We start from the raw sequence: 18,452 nt of genomic DNA, 5'->3' as shown, positions 1-18,452 counted from the left end.
ATAGCTTAATTTTTATCTAAAACATCTGAAATGAGTAACATTTACAGGTACAATAATTATCTGAAATCCGCTTTAAGACAGTGATTCGAAAACACGCAATTTGAAGAAATTTAGATGTGGAGCAAATCTCGACATTTGATTGGTCAAAGGCCATCTCTTTCTTGGACACAGCCTTTGGCGGATTTCTTCATTTTAGGGTGTAACGACATAAATAGTCTGCAGTAAGAAAAATAAAAGTATTTAGTCACAAGGAACACAACCCTTATCATAATTACCCCGAGATCACACTGTTATTGTTAAAAAGCCGGAGGTTAGATAGTTCTCAACGCTTGATAATAAATCACCGACTCAACCAGTGATTCTTATCGTCGGATGGAGGTAACGAGTCGTATATTTTTCCCTATCGTCGCGGTTCTTTAACGATAAGCGTGATTTAAAAGGGTATCTGTAAGTTTTATCGCCCTAACCTCATATGGTTTGTAGAATGGTTTGACGGCGCTGAATTGCTACCTGGGCGCGGCATAACTTCCTAGATTTTGTAAAGGTGGGATTTGGAATTTAAGTTTGAAGAAAAAAGGAAGTGGGAGAGGCCTCAGTATGACTATGCTTTTAACGGTGTCAGTTCTCCGGTGTTTACAAGGAAAATGTATTAAGTTCATTAACCCATTGATAACAACTGTGCTCAATCTGTCAAAATACAAGGACGTGGAATTAGCTGAGGAAAGTATTGTAACTGCTACAACTGACTCCATAAACAGTTGGCCAACACCAAGTGAATTTTTCATAAAACGCTGGTAAATCGCATAAAAATGAAAGTATTTTAGCGACAAATATGTATTAGTTTGTATTTATTGTCATTAATAAAAATCTAGTATTTTTCCCCGCCCGCTTCAAAATGACGTGCATTTTAAATGTATTTACTTTGAAAATCCATTCCTTTTAAAATAATCAAATGGATTTCAATTTAAAATTCCTGTGAAGAAATATATTCTGTTTTCATTTATCCATTTGACTATTCATTCTCTTTTGTCATGTCAAATCTTTCATTACTGGCTTCACAACAGAAGGGTCGGAATTTTCGTTTTTTCTCGCGGGACTTTGTTCGTTACTTATAATGACGTAATGGAAAGGGAAGTTCCGAAAGAAACTATATTACTATAGTTTCTTTAAGAAACAGTCTTACAATCAAACTGTAGCCAGTGCCTGTCTGTACCACCAATGTTAAGAGAAGTAAAAATGAATTGAGAAAAACAAGTCTCCTGAAATTTCCATATATACAATGTAGTATAAGTCTCACTCTATATGGACATACTCTTGTAGCTGCCATTCTTGCAACTATAACTCTATCATCACCATAAGTTTAAACACCATTCGTTTAATGCGGATGGTCAAAATCGAGCAAATATGGTGTGTGGGGCAATATGTCCGAATATATTGGCATTCTTCAAATTTATCGACAAAAACAATTTAACGAAAATGGCACCAGAAAGAAGTATTTGCGCTAAGAAAAATAAACGAAAGGTCGTATTCTTGGAGCCCGGAGTTTATCAAAAGAAATAATGAAATCCATTGATCTTCGTCTAACTGCTCGCTAGGAAGTCTTCTTGTTTTGCCACTGCCCATTTCCTCCAACAAACCGTTGCCATGGTGACGCCGTGACAGACTCGCAGAGATCACACCTCGATGATTGCCGAACTGTGTCCGGGGGAAGTGACTCCTTTTTCTTCATCTAAGCCAGTAAATTAGTCCGTCACTTAGAATTCAGTAGCACAACTGAGTTCTTGAGACGCTGAGAGCAATCGACTTCTTAGCCTATCTTTAACAAAGCTCTTGTCAGACGTCTAAATATTGTTTTCATTCTATTTTGCTTCTATTACATCGACTCTATAGCAATTGATCGGCGCTGATAGGTATTAAATTGAAGACAAATTACGTTTTAGCGCAGCGTGTGTTTCGTGAAAAATAACTCGTTTCTGGCGGTCGCTCATACGGAAAGTAATAAAAGGAGGAAATCGGGTAAATTATCATTTTTCGGCGAAGTGATTTTTGTACAATGGTGAAGACGTATCGACTAATAGACTAAACTAATGACATAGCTGTGTTTGAAAGATATCGTTTTTCCTCTACTTTTTTTCTTCGTGATTTAGATTTCCTCTACGGCTAATGTGCTAAATTAGCTATATTGGAACACCGCGGCGTTTCTCACCGCTCTGTAAGAATACTGATGAAGCACTGCAACAAAGAAGTTGCAGAAACGGGAATTAAGTTAGAAGAGGAGGGAATGGGTGAGCAAAACTGAGATGAACTGTCCACTAATAAATGTGTTCACCCGAAAAATTCCCTTCAAAATTGTTTTTTTTTTAATGTGAAAATAACTGAAGTTTAATCGTAAACAAACAATATACCAAAATGGTAATTATGTAAGCGATGGTATATGAAATCAACTATATTGTTCCGTGGGCCTATTAAATTTTATAAAAAATTCTAATATTCTCATATTACAGTCTGGCTCGGATTACAAATGACATGTTAGCTTGCAAAGACCTTGTGTTCGTCGAATTTGTCCGTAATACTGATAACTGACGAATATGACTCGACGATTGGTTCTGATGATTATTAATATCGATGAAAAGAGGAAATTCACCACGAAGTTGCGTGTGCTTCAGCTTACGACCCCCTTCATGTTAAGGAAGTGATGTGTTTTTGCACGAAAGCACCCTGCTGCCGTCTAAAAGCAACTCATAATTAATTGTAACATTTTGCGCCTACAAAGTAATCAGCAGAATGGAGCAATATATCCAAACAAATTCATTAACTGTTGTAGCAAAAATATCCTAAAAAGGACTTCGAAGTTGAGAGTGATGAAAAACCCTTTTGTGGTTGTTTTCGACATGCAGGTGATGACTCTATACCTTTCCAAATATTGCTTTTTAGGCATGAATTCCGAGAGAAATAGCGTAGGAACAATTTTACAGTTTTTCCAATGCATGTCATTGACCTGGTAGAGGCATGTTGTCAACATAAATCACCGTCACATATATGAGTAGCGAGACGAGTATCACATCAATTCTAGAAAAGAATTTCCCAGTCGTATTGAGTGTACTCCTAATCTCTTACGTTATGGGCAATGGTGTAACACCTACAGATCATGTAAAAACCACTAACTCAAAAATGGCTCGAATTCTTGTTAATAACTAGCACTTGCAACCGTATCACATTTCTTTTTCATGAAATGCACGAGGACAGAGTTTAGATTCTAAAGGTGCATCTCATACGGACTCGCATCGCGTCACCTTTTGAGCCCCAAGGGAGACGAGCGGTTGTTCAGTAACAGTTTTTGCCTTTCTCTCCTCATTATTGCATTGATTACTTGGTACTCCCCACCAATCCCCGCTTCCCTGCTATCTATTGTAATTATCCAGTAGCCAGGACAGATGGCCCCTTAGTTGAAAATCTATAGTTGCAAATGACTTAATTTACGTGTTTCTGAAGCCTCGATGATGAGGTTTATCTCTTTACATTAAAGTGAAACAGAATAAGAATGGCAAGAAGCGATTTAGAGGCCTTATTTAATCACGGGGAGCCTTTTAATGAAGGAGATACAGGTTAAAAGATTGGAGACAACTCGAAACTCGCGTTCAAGAGATTAAATAAATTGAAGTGATTGTCAAGAGCCACGGTTGCGTCCACGGTCTGGGGCCTCGTGGTTTGATTTGGCTTATGGTTAAATGGATATCCCAATCACGATATCTGTAAACCGCACTCCGGGCGATAGACACAGGGGTGGGGCCGCCCTCAGTGGATAAAGCTATCGACTCCCGTACAAAGTGGCTTGATTGTACAGGGGCAAAGTGAAGACAGGGAGAAGAAATTGACTTGTATTGAGCGTTAACCCTGACACTTGATCAAATGGGCTGTTGATCCGCACTAACAATATGTTATAATACCTGGAGGATTAGCTTCTAGCTGTCATTTCTCTCGAGGCAATGACATACAGCTCTGATACGTGACGGGACATCACAGTCATAGGATAAGTGTCCTAACCCAGACAAATGGTATATTTAAAATAAACAAATTTTCATTCTGTACGTTTTTGCAGATTAAATTGGGTTTGTGACACTGGATAGACCTGCTGTTTTGCAGCATTGTAATTTTTTCTGTCATTTCTGGATTTTGCCTGCCACTTATCCACGTTTTAATGAGACTGGGTTTTCTACCCCTTCGCTACAAGCTAAAGGCTGATGTTCCCGTAAAAGAAGACATTATCTAAGAAAGGTCGTAAGTGGCGTTGTCAACGTTTTTTCTTTTTACATATATTGCAAATGTATGTCCTGGTATGGTAAATGTGCAAATTTCGAGACAGCAAAGAGAAATCTGGTTTATAGAAATCTGATGTCTAATTTGCGCTGTGTAAGGGCAAAGTACTTGCTTTCTCATTAGAAATGTTATATCACAGCAAACTAATTGTTTCTCAAGTCTCATTAGCTAAATTAGCGGTAACTTTCACCTTATTTTAATTACAACTTGTAGGATGTAGATAATAATCTGCTGTGATAACTTCTCCGTACATAAATGTCATTAATATGTACTTATTTAATGCTACTTAAAGTCTTTGCTGAAACGTTGATTGTCAGTAGGCCTTTTTCTTTCTTTTTTTGAATGATGATGAATATACAGCAGAATCTCAATTGTCGTATTCTAAAAAAATAAAAGTACATTTTGAAAAGGTCAAGTGATTTATTAACAGTCAAGAGTTCAATATTCTGTTATGAAGTAAATAAATATTTTTATGAGAGATATGGACTTTTTGGGAAGAACAATTCGTTGAAATGTGCGACTGATTTATTGCCATTGCTTAAATACAATTAAAACACAACGACATGAAAAAAGCGCGACTCAAATTTTTTTTCATTAAAATTAAAATTAGAATTGCAATATATAAGTTGCAATGAAATAATTAATCAGATTATACGAAGAGAATATTTTGCACCGATTTATCTGTATAGAAAAACGGATTTGGTAAATAATATGTCATGGATAAGTGTTTACCTTCAAAACCAAAATTAAAATGAAATGAGAGTGTTGAGTTTTATATCTAGATCTTTAGCTAAACACTTTTTTACTCCTAAAAACGTATGCGTTTTCATTCCAATTAAATACAGAGCACGTAGTTTTTCATACCTGTAACAGTGGCGGATTTAGAAGGGGTCAGGGGGGGCCTGACCCCACTTCGGTTTCTGAAAAATATATCACACCAATATTTCCCTCATTAAATTAGAATTTTGACTAGTTCTAAACCGTACCAAAGGGTACTGTTTGCTCTCAAAAAAATTTCGGGGACCCTGAACAGGCCCCGAACCCCACACCAAGTGGGGTAATGGTCGGCTTTGCATCCGAGGCCTGTCGTTCCAGACGAAGTCGAGAACCATTGTATTGTATTTTAACTATTGTATTGTATTTTAACTATTGTATTATATTTTAACCCTTCAAATAATCCTGGATTCGCCCCTGTGTAAGATATCCATTTATTGGAACTTAAGGAGCAGCATGTGCAGGCATACATCTGCGGTTTACACAATAGGCACAATAACAAGCATGATAACACAAAAACACTAGACTGCGATATCTAACCATATTAATGTGCAGTTTCAATCATGATAAATACATTGGAACAAAAATACGAAAATAGCACAAACTTTTGACGCTGTATATACTGGATAAACAATATGCTGAACAAACTTAGTGGTAAATGTTTGTGAATTATTATGTGTACCTAATTACAGTTCGTGGCATTAAGGATGTGATCATTATCATCATTTACGCTTTTAGGTTAAGTACCAGTCCAATTAAGTGCCTATTGTTCTCATCGCCCACTGGTAAATTAATTAATCTTTGTGTTTTCGAGATCGGTTATTTAGTATGGAGGCGTTAGCAGGTGTTAAGACTAAAACAAGAAATCTCTCTTGAAGAGTTGTTATTCTTTGCAATCGACGAAAAAAAGTTGTCAGGTTTTCGCATACTGATTTGGGGGAAGAGGACCCAGTTTCTGTTCTTGAATTTGTGCAATAAAATAATTGGAACAAAATGATGCATTTTTTGAGAAACTTTTAGGTGCAGCTGTATTTATTTGCATGTGCTAATTCAAGGTTAACGTTTACAGTGTTGGCATGATGTGTTGTGTGTTCGGCCATGCGATTCTTTTGACTAGTTTTTATGTACTTGGCATTGCTATACTGAAATGGATAATAGTAAGACGAGAGGATCGCGTTTTGGCGAAGCAATACCGCAAACTCCATTATGTGAAAGATTCAGTATTATAACACTACTTAACTACATACATATACTGACCAAACAGCATTTTTGTTATTTAAATAAATTATATATAAGCTTAATTATTATGAAACAGGAGCAAATACTTTTAAAAAGGTGGCTACAAACTTTGTAAATGTAAGATGTAATATATCTACAATTAGTGAATGTTCTTCAAGCAAGATGAATTGTTTTATTGTGCAAGTATTGAAAAATTCAAAATAAATATTCATTTGAAATATATGAAATCTAGAAAAGAAACGAATGCATCTTAACCTCGTAAATGACATTTCTATTCGTAATCTAAATGATACCTAAAAGGACTGAAAATCAAATCGCATTCAAGACACCAAAGCAAAGATATATGACGTAACTTAAGAAATCAATATCAAAGTTCATTTCAGGGAAATACACCGATGTTTCTCAGAAAGAATTTATTTGGCATTGTCAACACACAAGGGTGCGATTATGAAGGTTATGCGGCAAAGGCCTTTTGGAAACCGAGCCCAACCTATTCTGATGGCCGTTGCATTTTCCCATGGTAGTTCATATAGTATGTTTCTCTTTCTTCTTCTTCTTCAAAGACATTAATAAATTAGAAACAGGATCATAGGTTGGGGCATTCTGTGGCAGAAACATTTTCCCTAAAGTCGTCTGCAAAAAGCTTCTCTTGCGTCTCCGTGGTGACGTCACGACCGCGGACTCCACCCGAGCTTCAGGTCTGTTTCAACATGCATGAGGCAGTCCATTAATTAACGTTGAGCGAGCCGACACGTAAACATCCAGGGAAATTACTAAATTGGATTTAATCTTTTATAGAAGTTTTTGTGCTAGTCTCTGACTAAAGGATCCCTTATCCCTGCGGAGGGTATTTAGAGTGATTGTGATATAAACTCAAGAAAGTTAACCTGCCCCAATAGGCCAGAACACGCAAAGAAACGCTTTGGCTTATTACTCATGAAATTAATTAAAACTTTTTGCTCCAAATGCAGCAAGGAGTGATAAATAATTCCTGTATTTTTCGCTAAGTTTCCCCGCATGGCATGCAAGGCGATGATAAGCAGTCGAAATTAATCTACAAAATGTATGAATCGGGCTTACACTTCGAGCGATTACCTCTGTGGAACGCTAACCGAAGATCAAGCACTTCATTTTGGAGAAACTAATGAGGCAAGATATTAGACCTTGGGTTGGCACGGCAACTTGCAACTTGTTCTTCAGTATTGATAAGTAGGTTTGTGTCAACGGCGGTACTCTAGAGAACTGAACGTGTTACGGATATCGAGAGGGTTTTCCACATTATTTCTTGTCCGCCATTTCATCTCATTACAAGTGGAAGTAAAGGGGGTTTCATTGCCAGTGAGAGCCAGATATTTTTGCCGGACGCTCTGAAGAGCACTTCTTTCATTCACAAATAATTAAAATGTTTTCAATGAATCTTGGGTCTTAATTTTCACAGCTTTCATCAGAAGAGGTGGTATTTTACTGTCGCTTACTGACACTTTCTGTGACGTTTTGTCGGAATTGCCTCTTTTAAAAAAGTTTGCTAAAAACTTAATCGCATGCCATTATAAGTTAAGAAATCTGTTGCTGAGAAACAAAAACGGAATACATTAACGGGAATATGTTATTATATGGTTATTATTAACTTTCATTTTGAGTAGCAATATAACTAAGCTGTTCGTTTAATCAGGTAACTGATATGATCCTTACAGACGCATGTGCTAAGTTAATAATTTTTTACTAGTAATCTTATGCCGCTTTTTTTCTTTGTTGTTACGGCTTATGGTAGAACCTCACATGTACATCTCAGTTTGTTCAAACTATTATTCAATTGTCTCCCCCTTACAGCCTTGCCCTCCTCTCCACCGCCATAAGTGCCCTTGTAATTTTGATATCAATTTTAGAATTGACGTATAATTTGTAGAATTAAAACTCCAGTGTAGCACAATAATTTCACTTTAGACATAATGTACTAACTGCGTACATAATCTAATCCATAGGATTTTCTTTTAAAAATTCCCAACGGGCATTTGAATTCCAAGGAAAAGTTCCTACAACTTAAAGTAGTCATAATTGGACATCAGAGTACCCATTAGAATTCATTATAAGCATAAGAAAATTGACCGTGAGAAATATCTGGTAACATCGACATTATGTTATGTTATGTTATGTTATGTTATATGTTATGTTATGTTATGTTATGTTATGTTATGTTATGCAGTGGCAGATTTCTTTAAAAAATCCATAATGGGCCCTCTCAAAATTAGAATTTCGACTAGCTGAATCATAGTTCTAAACCGTACCAAATGGCACCGTTCGACCTTGAAAATGCCAAGGGGTTCGGGATCCGCACCTGTTATGTTATGTTAAATATAGTGTACCTCATTATAAATTTGTGTACTCTGATTGGCTAAAACTGCGTCACATGATATTACATATTTTTTCATTCGGGCCAGTCACCCATGGGCAATTGACTTCTTGTGTCTGCATTCGGCCATACTGCCCTTTCAACCAGTTATCATCCGGACCGTATAGTATATTCATTGCCCAGCAAATATTACTGGTCATTATGCTAACCTACACGTTCATATCCGCCCAGATGATCGCTTCCGTTAAAACTTACAATTACATTGATAAAGATAGGCGGACATTTACGCAAATTCGAGGACATTGCCATAAAATTGTTTGTCATACAAACAATAATTTGTGGTTCCTTAATATTCCTCGAGGGGTTGCCCATGTTAAAGGACCCATATTAAACATTTGTATACATTTCTTTTTTCTTTTGCAGATTAAGGGAAAGGGGAGGGGTAGTTTAAATTGCTCAGTAGATGCAAAATATATTCCAAATTTACCGGTTAGTCGGTAACGAAAACTTTATTTTTCATTCCTCAAAGCAAAACAATTTTCGATGCCAAATGGTATGTTTATCCAGCTTATCATATCATTGAATTTTAGCCAGCGGCAAATTCTATTAAATATAAATACACCATACAATTTCTTATCATTTTACAAAATGAGCTTTTATTTACAATGACATATACATCGAATTATACACAATATGAACTTTCTCTTTTAAAAGTCCGCTGAGATCTGAAATGCCTCCGAAAACCACACGTTCAACAAGTCGGATACATTGAGCAAACGAAAATAACACAAGGGCTGGATCCATTAGTTCAGGTTCTCTGGGCACTTATCAGAATGTTCGAAATTTCCAACCCACTGATAAAACAAGTACAAAGAGACATTAACAATGGCATTTCGCAGCGGAGGTAGGACGGGCCGGACGCCTCCCATCGACGCCGATACACATCTCAATGAACGCTCTGAGCGTCTATGGTGTCGGCAAGGTCCCAAAAATCTTGAACTTTGCCCACTTCACCAATGGCGACGTTCTGCGCTATCAACCTCCCCCTCCGGTTGTAGAGATCAACCTTGATTTTCGTGCACCATATATTTTCCAAACAATGTCAGATAAGATTTGTCCATGACAAAGAGAATCATTTAGGATTTCAAATAGACCTCACAGTTGTGATCTTTTTGCGGATAAAGTGAACAAAACATAAACCAATATGACGAGTAAAATATATTTATAAAAAACTGTATGTCGTAGATTAAAGCCCTGTGGAGGCCTAAAAATGGCACAAAAATCCAAAATATATTCTTATTCTTCTTCTATTTCCATTAGGCAAAATATTTTATCGAAATAAAAATACTCAAAAATTATATTCAGGTATGACAAGAATACTGTTGCCATTGAATCCATACAAAAATGTCTCCAAAAGGAACCACCAATATTTGAGTATAGTCAACAATAAATAGTAGTTTTTCATTGCTTGTTTAGTTTATGTACAAATGTCTTTTATATATATATATATATAAAGTTTTAAGAGCGTGCGCCATTAGCTCTTGGCTGGCTCATAAATTCCATGGCCGAAGACTCCCTTCCTTGAAATACCATCGGAAGCGTGGTGGTCGAAGGCATCACGGCGTTTTCTTTCGGTGCGGAAGGTCTGCAGATGCGGTAAAGCCTGAAAATAAATAACAAAACAATAATAAAACAATAATCTTTCAAATACAATAAAAGATACTGACAGTTGTCGCTTATCTAGAAATTAAGATCGGTTTAAATCGGAGAGGTTCTTTCACTGTTGGGTCACGGAGAACGAGGCAAGGCGATTGAACAATCATCATTTGATTATTAATTTGTTTACTTTTCTTTCTTCCTACTGTAGACAGACACCACCTTAAAATGAACACTTCTTTTTAATTACGGCGATTAATGTAAGTAATTAAGACGTGATCTCGAGGGAGGGACAGGTAAATGTGGCCTTTTCATGCTAACACGTGCTGAACCCGGAATTTTTTTTCTTAGAAGAAATAATTCTGTCTGCTCCAAGAGGCCTTAGTCTGCTCCAGTGGTGGCAGCATATGCAGCGCAATTGCCAAGAGACATTTTCTTTCCATTTTGTCTGGCTTAATTGATGGATCAAATGTTACTTAATTACTGCAACACAAAGCATTACTTGTGCATAATTAAGTCTCAACACTGTGACAATTAATTAAGACTTATTCCCAGACAATTAAGGGGAGTTGAATGTTGTCCAACTGGCTTTCAATTCACGCTGTTCGTGGCCTTAATTCAACATCATTTCCTAATATCGATAAATATCCCGTTAATGGAGGCTCTCTGGGGTCTCCTTCTTGCCACGGGTCACAATTAATAACAATCAATTTAACTGCTTTTTGGCATGACACTTTTCATCGCTTTGTCAATAATGGCCCCTCAATCGCTGGCTGTCCCTGTTAGGCAGAATGGTTAATGTGATTTCACAGTGCTTCTTTCCAGGCCAATTATCTAGGCGCCCTCATTTGTGAGCCAGCTCAGAGAGAGTGACAGAGACAGACAGACAGACAGGTGTCCGGTATCGCCATCTTTAACACCAAAGTTCACTGATCAACCAGCCATCAATCAATCAATCAGTTAGTTTGTCTGCCTTACTTTCGAGAGGCAGGAAGTGAATATTCTCACTTCTGATCTACTTGAAATTAGTCCAATTGTTGTAGGGAAATGTCCGACCTCGATAAGCTAGAGCTGAAGAAAGACTTAATTAAGAAACATAATCTATATTTGGAAAGTGCCATCAGAAGCTCAGCACTTCCTTCATTATAATTTATTATTTTAAGACTCCTTTTTGGCCAGCAGTAGTATTTCAGATGAAATGGTGATAAACCATTTGAACATGTTTTATTAACCTAATGACTACATAACTAACTACCAGTTATATATGAAAAAATATCCCACCCCCACCCAAAAGAAAAAAACACCATACCCCCCACCCCCCTCCACCAATATATCTAGGCAAAACAACTTAAATTTGTGCGTTAAAATGTTATACTAATAAGTGATTACTTGTACGGTATTCCCGTTTTCGTGCATGCACTTGAACAGATGTGTTGAGTGCCACCAAAGGAAGCCATTAGGCTCTACTGAGCAGCACATTAAATATAGATGGTGCTAACCCTTGATTACAGCACTGTACAAGTTGCCGGCTGCAATTACCTTCACATAAAGATGCTATGTCAAGGAGCTAAGTGCAGTCTAGGCTCTTACGGGGGGAGGGGGGGGGAGTGTACTTTATTCCACCTTTTATTTACCTGTCAGTGTTGTTGATAAGGTGTGTGATTTACCCTGTCACCAATGATGTTAAAGAAGTTATTAAATGGAAGGCACTGTCCCTTTTTGTTTTTGTTTTCTTTGGCAATATTTTGATTTTTATTTTTAAGATATTTTTCATAATGCTAATAATTATTATTATTATTATTATTATTATTATTATTATTATTTAATTTTCATGTTGCCAGAAAATTTGATGCCTCCTATTTCCTGGTGTTCTGGTCACTCTCTTTTACCTACCATACCACAACCTAGTACTTCAAACAGACTGGTCAACAGGCAGGGCTGACTAACCACCTACTGACCAAACTACTCACACACCAATCATTCATTAATCTTATCAATACAACTTTTTCTCTTTCTTTATTAAAAGCCAATTTGCAAAACCAACTTGGAATTCTCTTTACTTGTGACAAAAACAAAGTAGCATTTCACCACAGCTGTTCCGTCCCTTGAGGACAGCATTATATCAGACCCAAACTTCAAGTCACAACCTTAATTGTTTTTATAAAATTATTGTGTTCCTGTCCTCCTTGTTTTTGTCATCACTCACCCCAGGGGTGTAATTGCAGATCAGTACCCTGGGGAGGCTGAGCCGAGAAATAATTAAAACAAATGAATCAACAGAGCAATTCCGAACAAAAGAAATTATTAACACCATAACAGCGAGAAAGGTGTAGTTTTAGATTGAGTCCAGCTGATGGGGGAATGACATGCAAATACGGCATGAATGAGAAAATTGCAAATGGGATCACTGACAACTAGAGACAAAATATTGTTATTTAAAATTACTACGTGTTTGCCTCGTTCCCTTGAGGGTGGGAGGGGGGGGGGGGCGAAAAACCTGGTAAATGAGTTTTGCTCACAAGGTCATAAGAAATTGTCTGAATTTTTTTTCATTTTCTCATTAACGAGGAGTTACATTCATAACTAACACTGAGCACAAATTTTTACAAAGATGTAGAATTTTCAAATTTTTTCATCAGTACCTTTCATCAGCATAATCACATAAAGATGACAAAATATTACAAAAGGTAAAAAAAATGAGTTTTGGCATGGACATTAAAAGATATGTTTCTAATTCATCTAGGCTATAAGGAATTCAAGTAATATAATTGATCAGCTAAACTTTCATACCAAAATTACATCTGATCAGAAATTAATTGAAAATAGGACCTTTTAACATTGAGCAATATACGTAAGTGATACAGCAACGCAAGTACACTTTGAAAGGTCCAAAATGTGTACTGCAGGGTTTTTCTCCTTTTCACAAGTTTTCAGCAAGTTCGCTTTCTGCTGTGTAGTAAACTAATTAGTCGTTGTAAACTAATTAGTCATATCGAGTGGCCTGGCTCAGTTTAGATGACTATAATACTATGTAATAGGTAAGCTATTCAATTGCCAATCATTCAAAGCATATCACTACAGTCGTATGGCCCTACTCAAAATAGGGGACTAACTAGTCCGAGGGTCAAATATGGCAACCCACTACAAAGCTTGCCATCTAATCTGCTAATAGACACTGAATAGATATCCCGTGGGGAAGTATTCAAGTGGGTCGGCCAAATTTGGCCCTCGGACTAGTTAGTCCCCTATTTTGAATGGGGCCTATCACTGCAGTATACCACTCAATGCAATAAGGGTCTCAAAGAAATGGGGTCTATAAAAGTACACACCTTGGCCTGGAATTTAGGCATCTGCCAAAGGGGAGCTGGGTCAACTGGGATCTGATGAGTTCGCAGGAGCGATGCTCGAGTTTCGTATATCTTATTATTTGTCTGTTTCTTTGTGTGTTCTTTTTCTCTCTTGGTCAGTTCACTGCGCCTCCTTTCTTCTAGCCACATGTCCTGGTATTTGTGTTCTAGCAGCTCGAAGACTGGGGTGGAGGGGCTGGAAGAAAAGAAAATGAAAAAACAAAATTAATAAAAAATGTTATGTTTGATTCAAAAGCTTTTATCACAGAACTGCAGCCAGAAAATTTCAATTTTTTTTCTGAAAAAGTGGACCCTTGCCTCCTTAATTCACCCAATTTGAGAAATTGTACTTACTCTGGATCAATTTTTGATGCAGAGTAGATGTCTTCTGTCCAACAGGGTGTTTTTTCAAATCTCTCCCCTCCCCCCTGCTCCCCCTCCCCCATCCCTAAGGACCTGCATGAGCATGAGAGCATTAAAAGATGTCATTCAAATTGGATTTTTTTTTTTTACTGTTTTAATAGAAACATTAAACAAGCTCAGCAACATGTATCATGAAAATACTGAAAAAATTCCCTGATTTACAAAGCAGTATCTTTATGGCAGAATTTTCAAAAATGAAAAACAAAAAAATATATATTTCATGCTGAAAAATGAATGGAATTCTCCCCTGCGTATTGTACTGTTAAACACAAATCATATTCTGCAATCACTGATGATTTTTCAATTTCAACAGGAATGGGAGGTGAACTGCAGAGAAGTGTATATGCATATCATATCAGCAATAGTGGTTATATCTTTGATCGTGAGTAGGGTTAGTGTCAGCTCTGATGAATTGGACATCTTAAAAGTTGCATATGAAGTGCCATTATATTCTTAATTAAGTGCTGAAAATTCACGCCTCTCTAGAAGTCAAAAAGGGATATTTTTATAGTCAGGTATCAAACCCTCTTTGATCGTTTGCCATGAAATATGTGCAAATGGAATAAAATGTAATCCATTTAAGCTTTTTGTACTGACTAAAACACAGTTAAAAGTATTTTGGTGTCTTAGGCTACATTTGATCCCCGAACAGGGCCAGTCACAGCCGAAAAGAGCCCTGTAATAAGTATATGTATATCATGTGACTTTTTTCTTTCTGCTATCCATGTTCAGGGGCTGGGAAGGTAAGCACCAGCCCTGCATCCAGGAAAGCGATCTGAAGACCTGCAAACAATGTGTATTCAGAGGCAGCTTTTGTCCGGTGTTAGTCGCATGAATGGACAAGGAAGACACCTAATACTGCATCAAACTGCTCACAAGCTTGTTCATTTTCATAAATTCACATACAAATAGCTGCAATTATCGCCACCAAGCATCTAAAATTGCCTGCATGGCACTCTGTTTGCCCACCAATTTCCGTCTGCAGGATCTCAGAATAAAAATGGCGGAGGACGGGTTTCCTCCTACGAATAAAAATCATTTACAAACCCAAGGTAAGTTTTCAGGCATTTACCAGTGCAAGATTATACAAAGACAGTTAAGCGTTTGATCTATAGAAATACTCCATGCATGCATTTAGTGCTTGGTAATTTCATTAAAAGATAAATCATTTCCACTAATTGGATTGCCATTTTCTCGGTTACAAGTGTTTTGCATTTATACCTTAACTGACAATCTCAATATGCTCCTGACAGTTTTGTTCTTTTTCTCTCCATTGAAAAAGGTTCAAATGGAAATGCACCATTTTCCCACTTATTTCAATTCTTATTATTGATTGCAATACCTCTATCAATAACGTCTTGATTTGTTTTCGTACATTTCTTTTAAGAACACTAAAATGAGTAACTAAATTATTCAACAGAGAGAAAATTGCACAATCAACATTAATAATCAATATTCAATCTTGAGAATTTGTATTGCAAGAAAAAAAGATAAAATTAATCTTTATTTTGAGAATCAAATTTAGTTTCTGGTACATCACTATACAACATAAATATGATTTACCTTGACATCATCCAAGACAATCAGAAATGTTCATTTTATTGTTATAGCACCATTGTAAGTATTATTCTGACAATTTTTTTTTTTATTTCTGCATCACAATATTATGATTGATCTGCTTCCTTATTGACTTCACTTCAATAAAAACATCATTCTTTTTACTGTTGTATATATGTTTTTTTTAAGAAGACCAAACTTCCAGTTTACCATAGCAATTATATCAACACAGAAAGTTAATCAAAAATTCTGTCTTAGCCTTGATTTCTACAATAGTCGATACCTCACTCTTGTCAAGGCATTCTCATTTTCTCATTCTCAATATTATCAATATACATAATGTGTGTAGAATCAATGCATGGAAAGCATTATGCAAGGTTTTGCACAATGCCAGCATAAAGCCAGAAGCCCTGTGAAATTGATTAATTGATAAAAGTTACCCTGCATTTGTTTGGTTCTCGATCTCAATCAGTGCATGCATGTGCATGTGTGTGTTCATGTGCAGGCATCCATGCATGATGGGACATTTTTCTAAATTGTGCTCCACACATATATGTATAGCGATTCCCAAATTTAAGAGAAGGCACAAAATACAACCAAGCCACATTTATACAAAAGAAAGTAATTTCAAAAATAAATATAAAGAAATTTGTCAATGTCTGCATGTACTATTTACCGTGTAGAGATTCCAAACACCATGCTAGGTGGAATTCGACGCGTTCTGTTTCTGCTCCTGTCCTCATCTTGAGCTTTGAGGCGGACGTCATGAGTTGCTCTGAATTGATACTGGTCAGAGGCATTGGTCAGACCTTAAATCAAATCAAATAGACACAATTTATGATGAAAAAAAGTAAATTGTTTTCAGAGAGAAAAAAATGTGTTTTTCACTTCTGAAGCATGACATTTCCATCCTTGAATCTTTTAGACGATTCATCCTTGATGTGACTGAATTGTCTGCATGTGATCCATCACAAAAACAAAAAAATATAGTCAGTCCCTTTTGAGATATTTAGCTTTTTTGCCAAAATTAATTTTTTTTAATGTGTATCAGTGTATGTGACAATAACATACCATACCAAACTTGGTCATGCACATAATATCTTACTTAGATAATGTGCTATATCATCTAAGTTCTAATACGTAATATACATGTATGCTTCAAGATTTCATCAAGTTAAACAAAGAAATTGTTATTGAGATTACAACCTGGTTTTTGGCCTACAACACATAAATATATGCCTCTATATTTAACAATAATTACACTGATTTCATAAATATATGCTAGAGCCTAGGAAAAAAATTGTTGCCATCATACCTGCATTGAGTGCTGCTCTGTTAAGAGAGATGAAATCCCGGCCTCTTTGTTTTTCGTGTTTCCTTGGCATTGGAAGAGATATTGAACCAGCCCAACCAGTCATAGCTTGAAAAATGCACAACAACGATTACACACAGTGACACGCAATATAGATAAAATTAAAAATTTAATATAATGTTTCTTGAAATATGAAAGCATAAAATGCCTACAATCTAAAAGGGGAAACAACAATTCTGATATCAAGATCTATGGACATACAAAATGTCTTTCAGCCACAGCTGTGTGTGTGTGTGTGTGTGTGTGTGTGTGTGTGTGTGTGTGTGTGTGTGTGTGTATCCATGTGCATATGTGTGTGCACATATGTGTGTGTGTTTGTGTGGGTGTTATAAGATAAAGGTGTGTGTGGGGGGGGGGGGGGGGAATAGAGGGAGGCCAGGTCCAACATTAAAATATTATAATTATAAATACAGTACATGTTATTCATCAGAACAAACCTTCAGCAGTTCCTCCATCTTTAACAGCATTTGGACGTCCAAATGTGAAGCCATCAGGAATTGTGTAGCCTCTTCTCATTGTCTGGCCTAATTGTGGCTAAATTAATACATAAAATATGATGATAATGATAATATTAATTAAAAAATTATATACAGGTTGAAATATCAGTAAAATATTCACCATCTGAGGTAGGTTATATCCAGTACATCTCTCTAGAGCACCACTAAACATGACGTGGTAAAATTAAAACTTGACCCGAAATTGAGATCAAAAGCTGATCAAACTCTCAGGTAATAAGTTACTTGCTACATGCTCATAGACCATCATATTAAATTAATTAGCAACACGTTATAATTATCTAATCTTTAGGGCTTTATTTAAAAATCTAAAAAAATTCACGGATAAGTTTCACCATTAATAAATACCATAAACAGCGATGTTAGTCTAGTTTGAACTGCAACAACACACAAATGTTATATGTATAAGTTAAAACATTGCACCGTGTAGATCAATTTATGCCTATTAAAATTTGGTTTATTTCATTTATGATATTCCACCTACCCTCAAAAGTAACTCATTATCCAACATGGTCTCCCGCTTTTCACCGAGAATACCAGTGGCCGTCTTGCTGTAATCATCTAAGCGCAACATGGTGTTAGTTTATCTTCACGTCGGTCTGTCAGTCTCTAATCTATATACCAAAACGTGTTGTGTTGCTATTTTCTAAGGCATACAATAGTTTACAATGGCGCCTGCTTAGCAACGATCACGTGACATGAACATCTCGCGAGAATTTGCGTGAACCAGTCATTGGGTTGGTCTCTGTTGCGTCAACAGGGAAAACAAACAAATTGATTTTTCTAAAACGCCTAGACTCTAGATCTATGTAAGAATATATGAAAAATGTGTGATTGATAGTTTATTTCAATTTTAGATCCAATGATTGGGGAAGTGACCATTTTTATATGTTTTTTTTAAT

General features: G+C 36.4%; 1 protein-coding gene across 1 annotated transcript; it reads right to left on the bottom strand.

Annotated features, from left to right (window-relative positions):
* Positions 1 to 9,309: 9,309 nt before the first annotated feature.
* LOC106153035 (cilia- and flagella-associated protein 77) lies at positions 9,310 to 18,234 on the bottom strand. Its single transcript, XM_013526801.2, has 6 exons — positions 18,035 to 18,234; positions 17,473 to 17,569; positions 16,979 to 17,083; positions 16,340 to 16,472; positions 13,666 to 13,879; positions 9,310 to 10,343 (listed from the first exon to the last, which is right to left on the bottom strand). The coding sequence occupies exons 1-6, from the start codon at positions 18,122 to 18,124 to the stop codon at positions 10,215 to 10,217; spliced, it is 768 nt and encodes a 255-aa protein (XP_013382255.1). The 5' UTR covers positions 18,125 to 18,234; the 3' UTR covers positions 9,310 to 10,214.
* Between the last annotated feature and the right edge of the window lie 218 nt (positions 18,235 to 18,452).

Source organism: Lingula anatina, chromosome 3 (genome assembly GCF_051362555.1).
Source record: "Lingula anatina isolate TDL-2025a chromosome 3, LinAna3.0, whole genome shotgun sequence".
Taxonomy (NCBI): Eukaryota; Metazoa; Brachiopoda; class Lingulata; order Lingulida; family Lingulidae; genus Lingula; species Lingula anatina.
The sequence above is the reverse complement of the archived record's forward strand: the minus strand, read 5'-3'. Positions and strand labels throughout refer to the sequence as shown.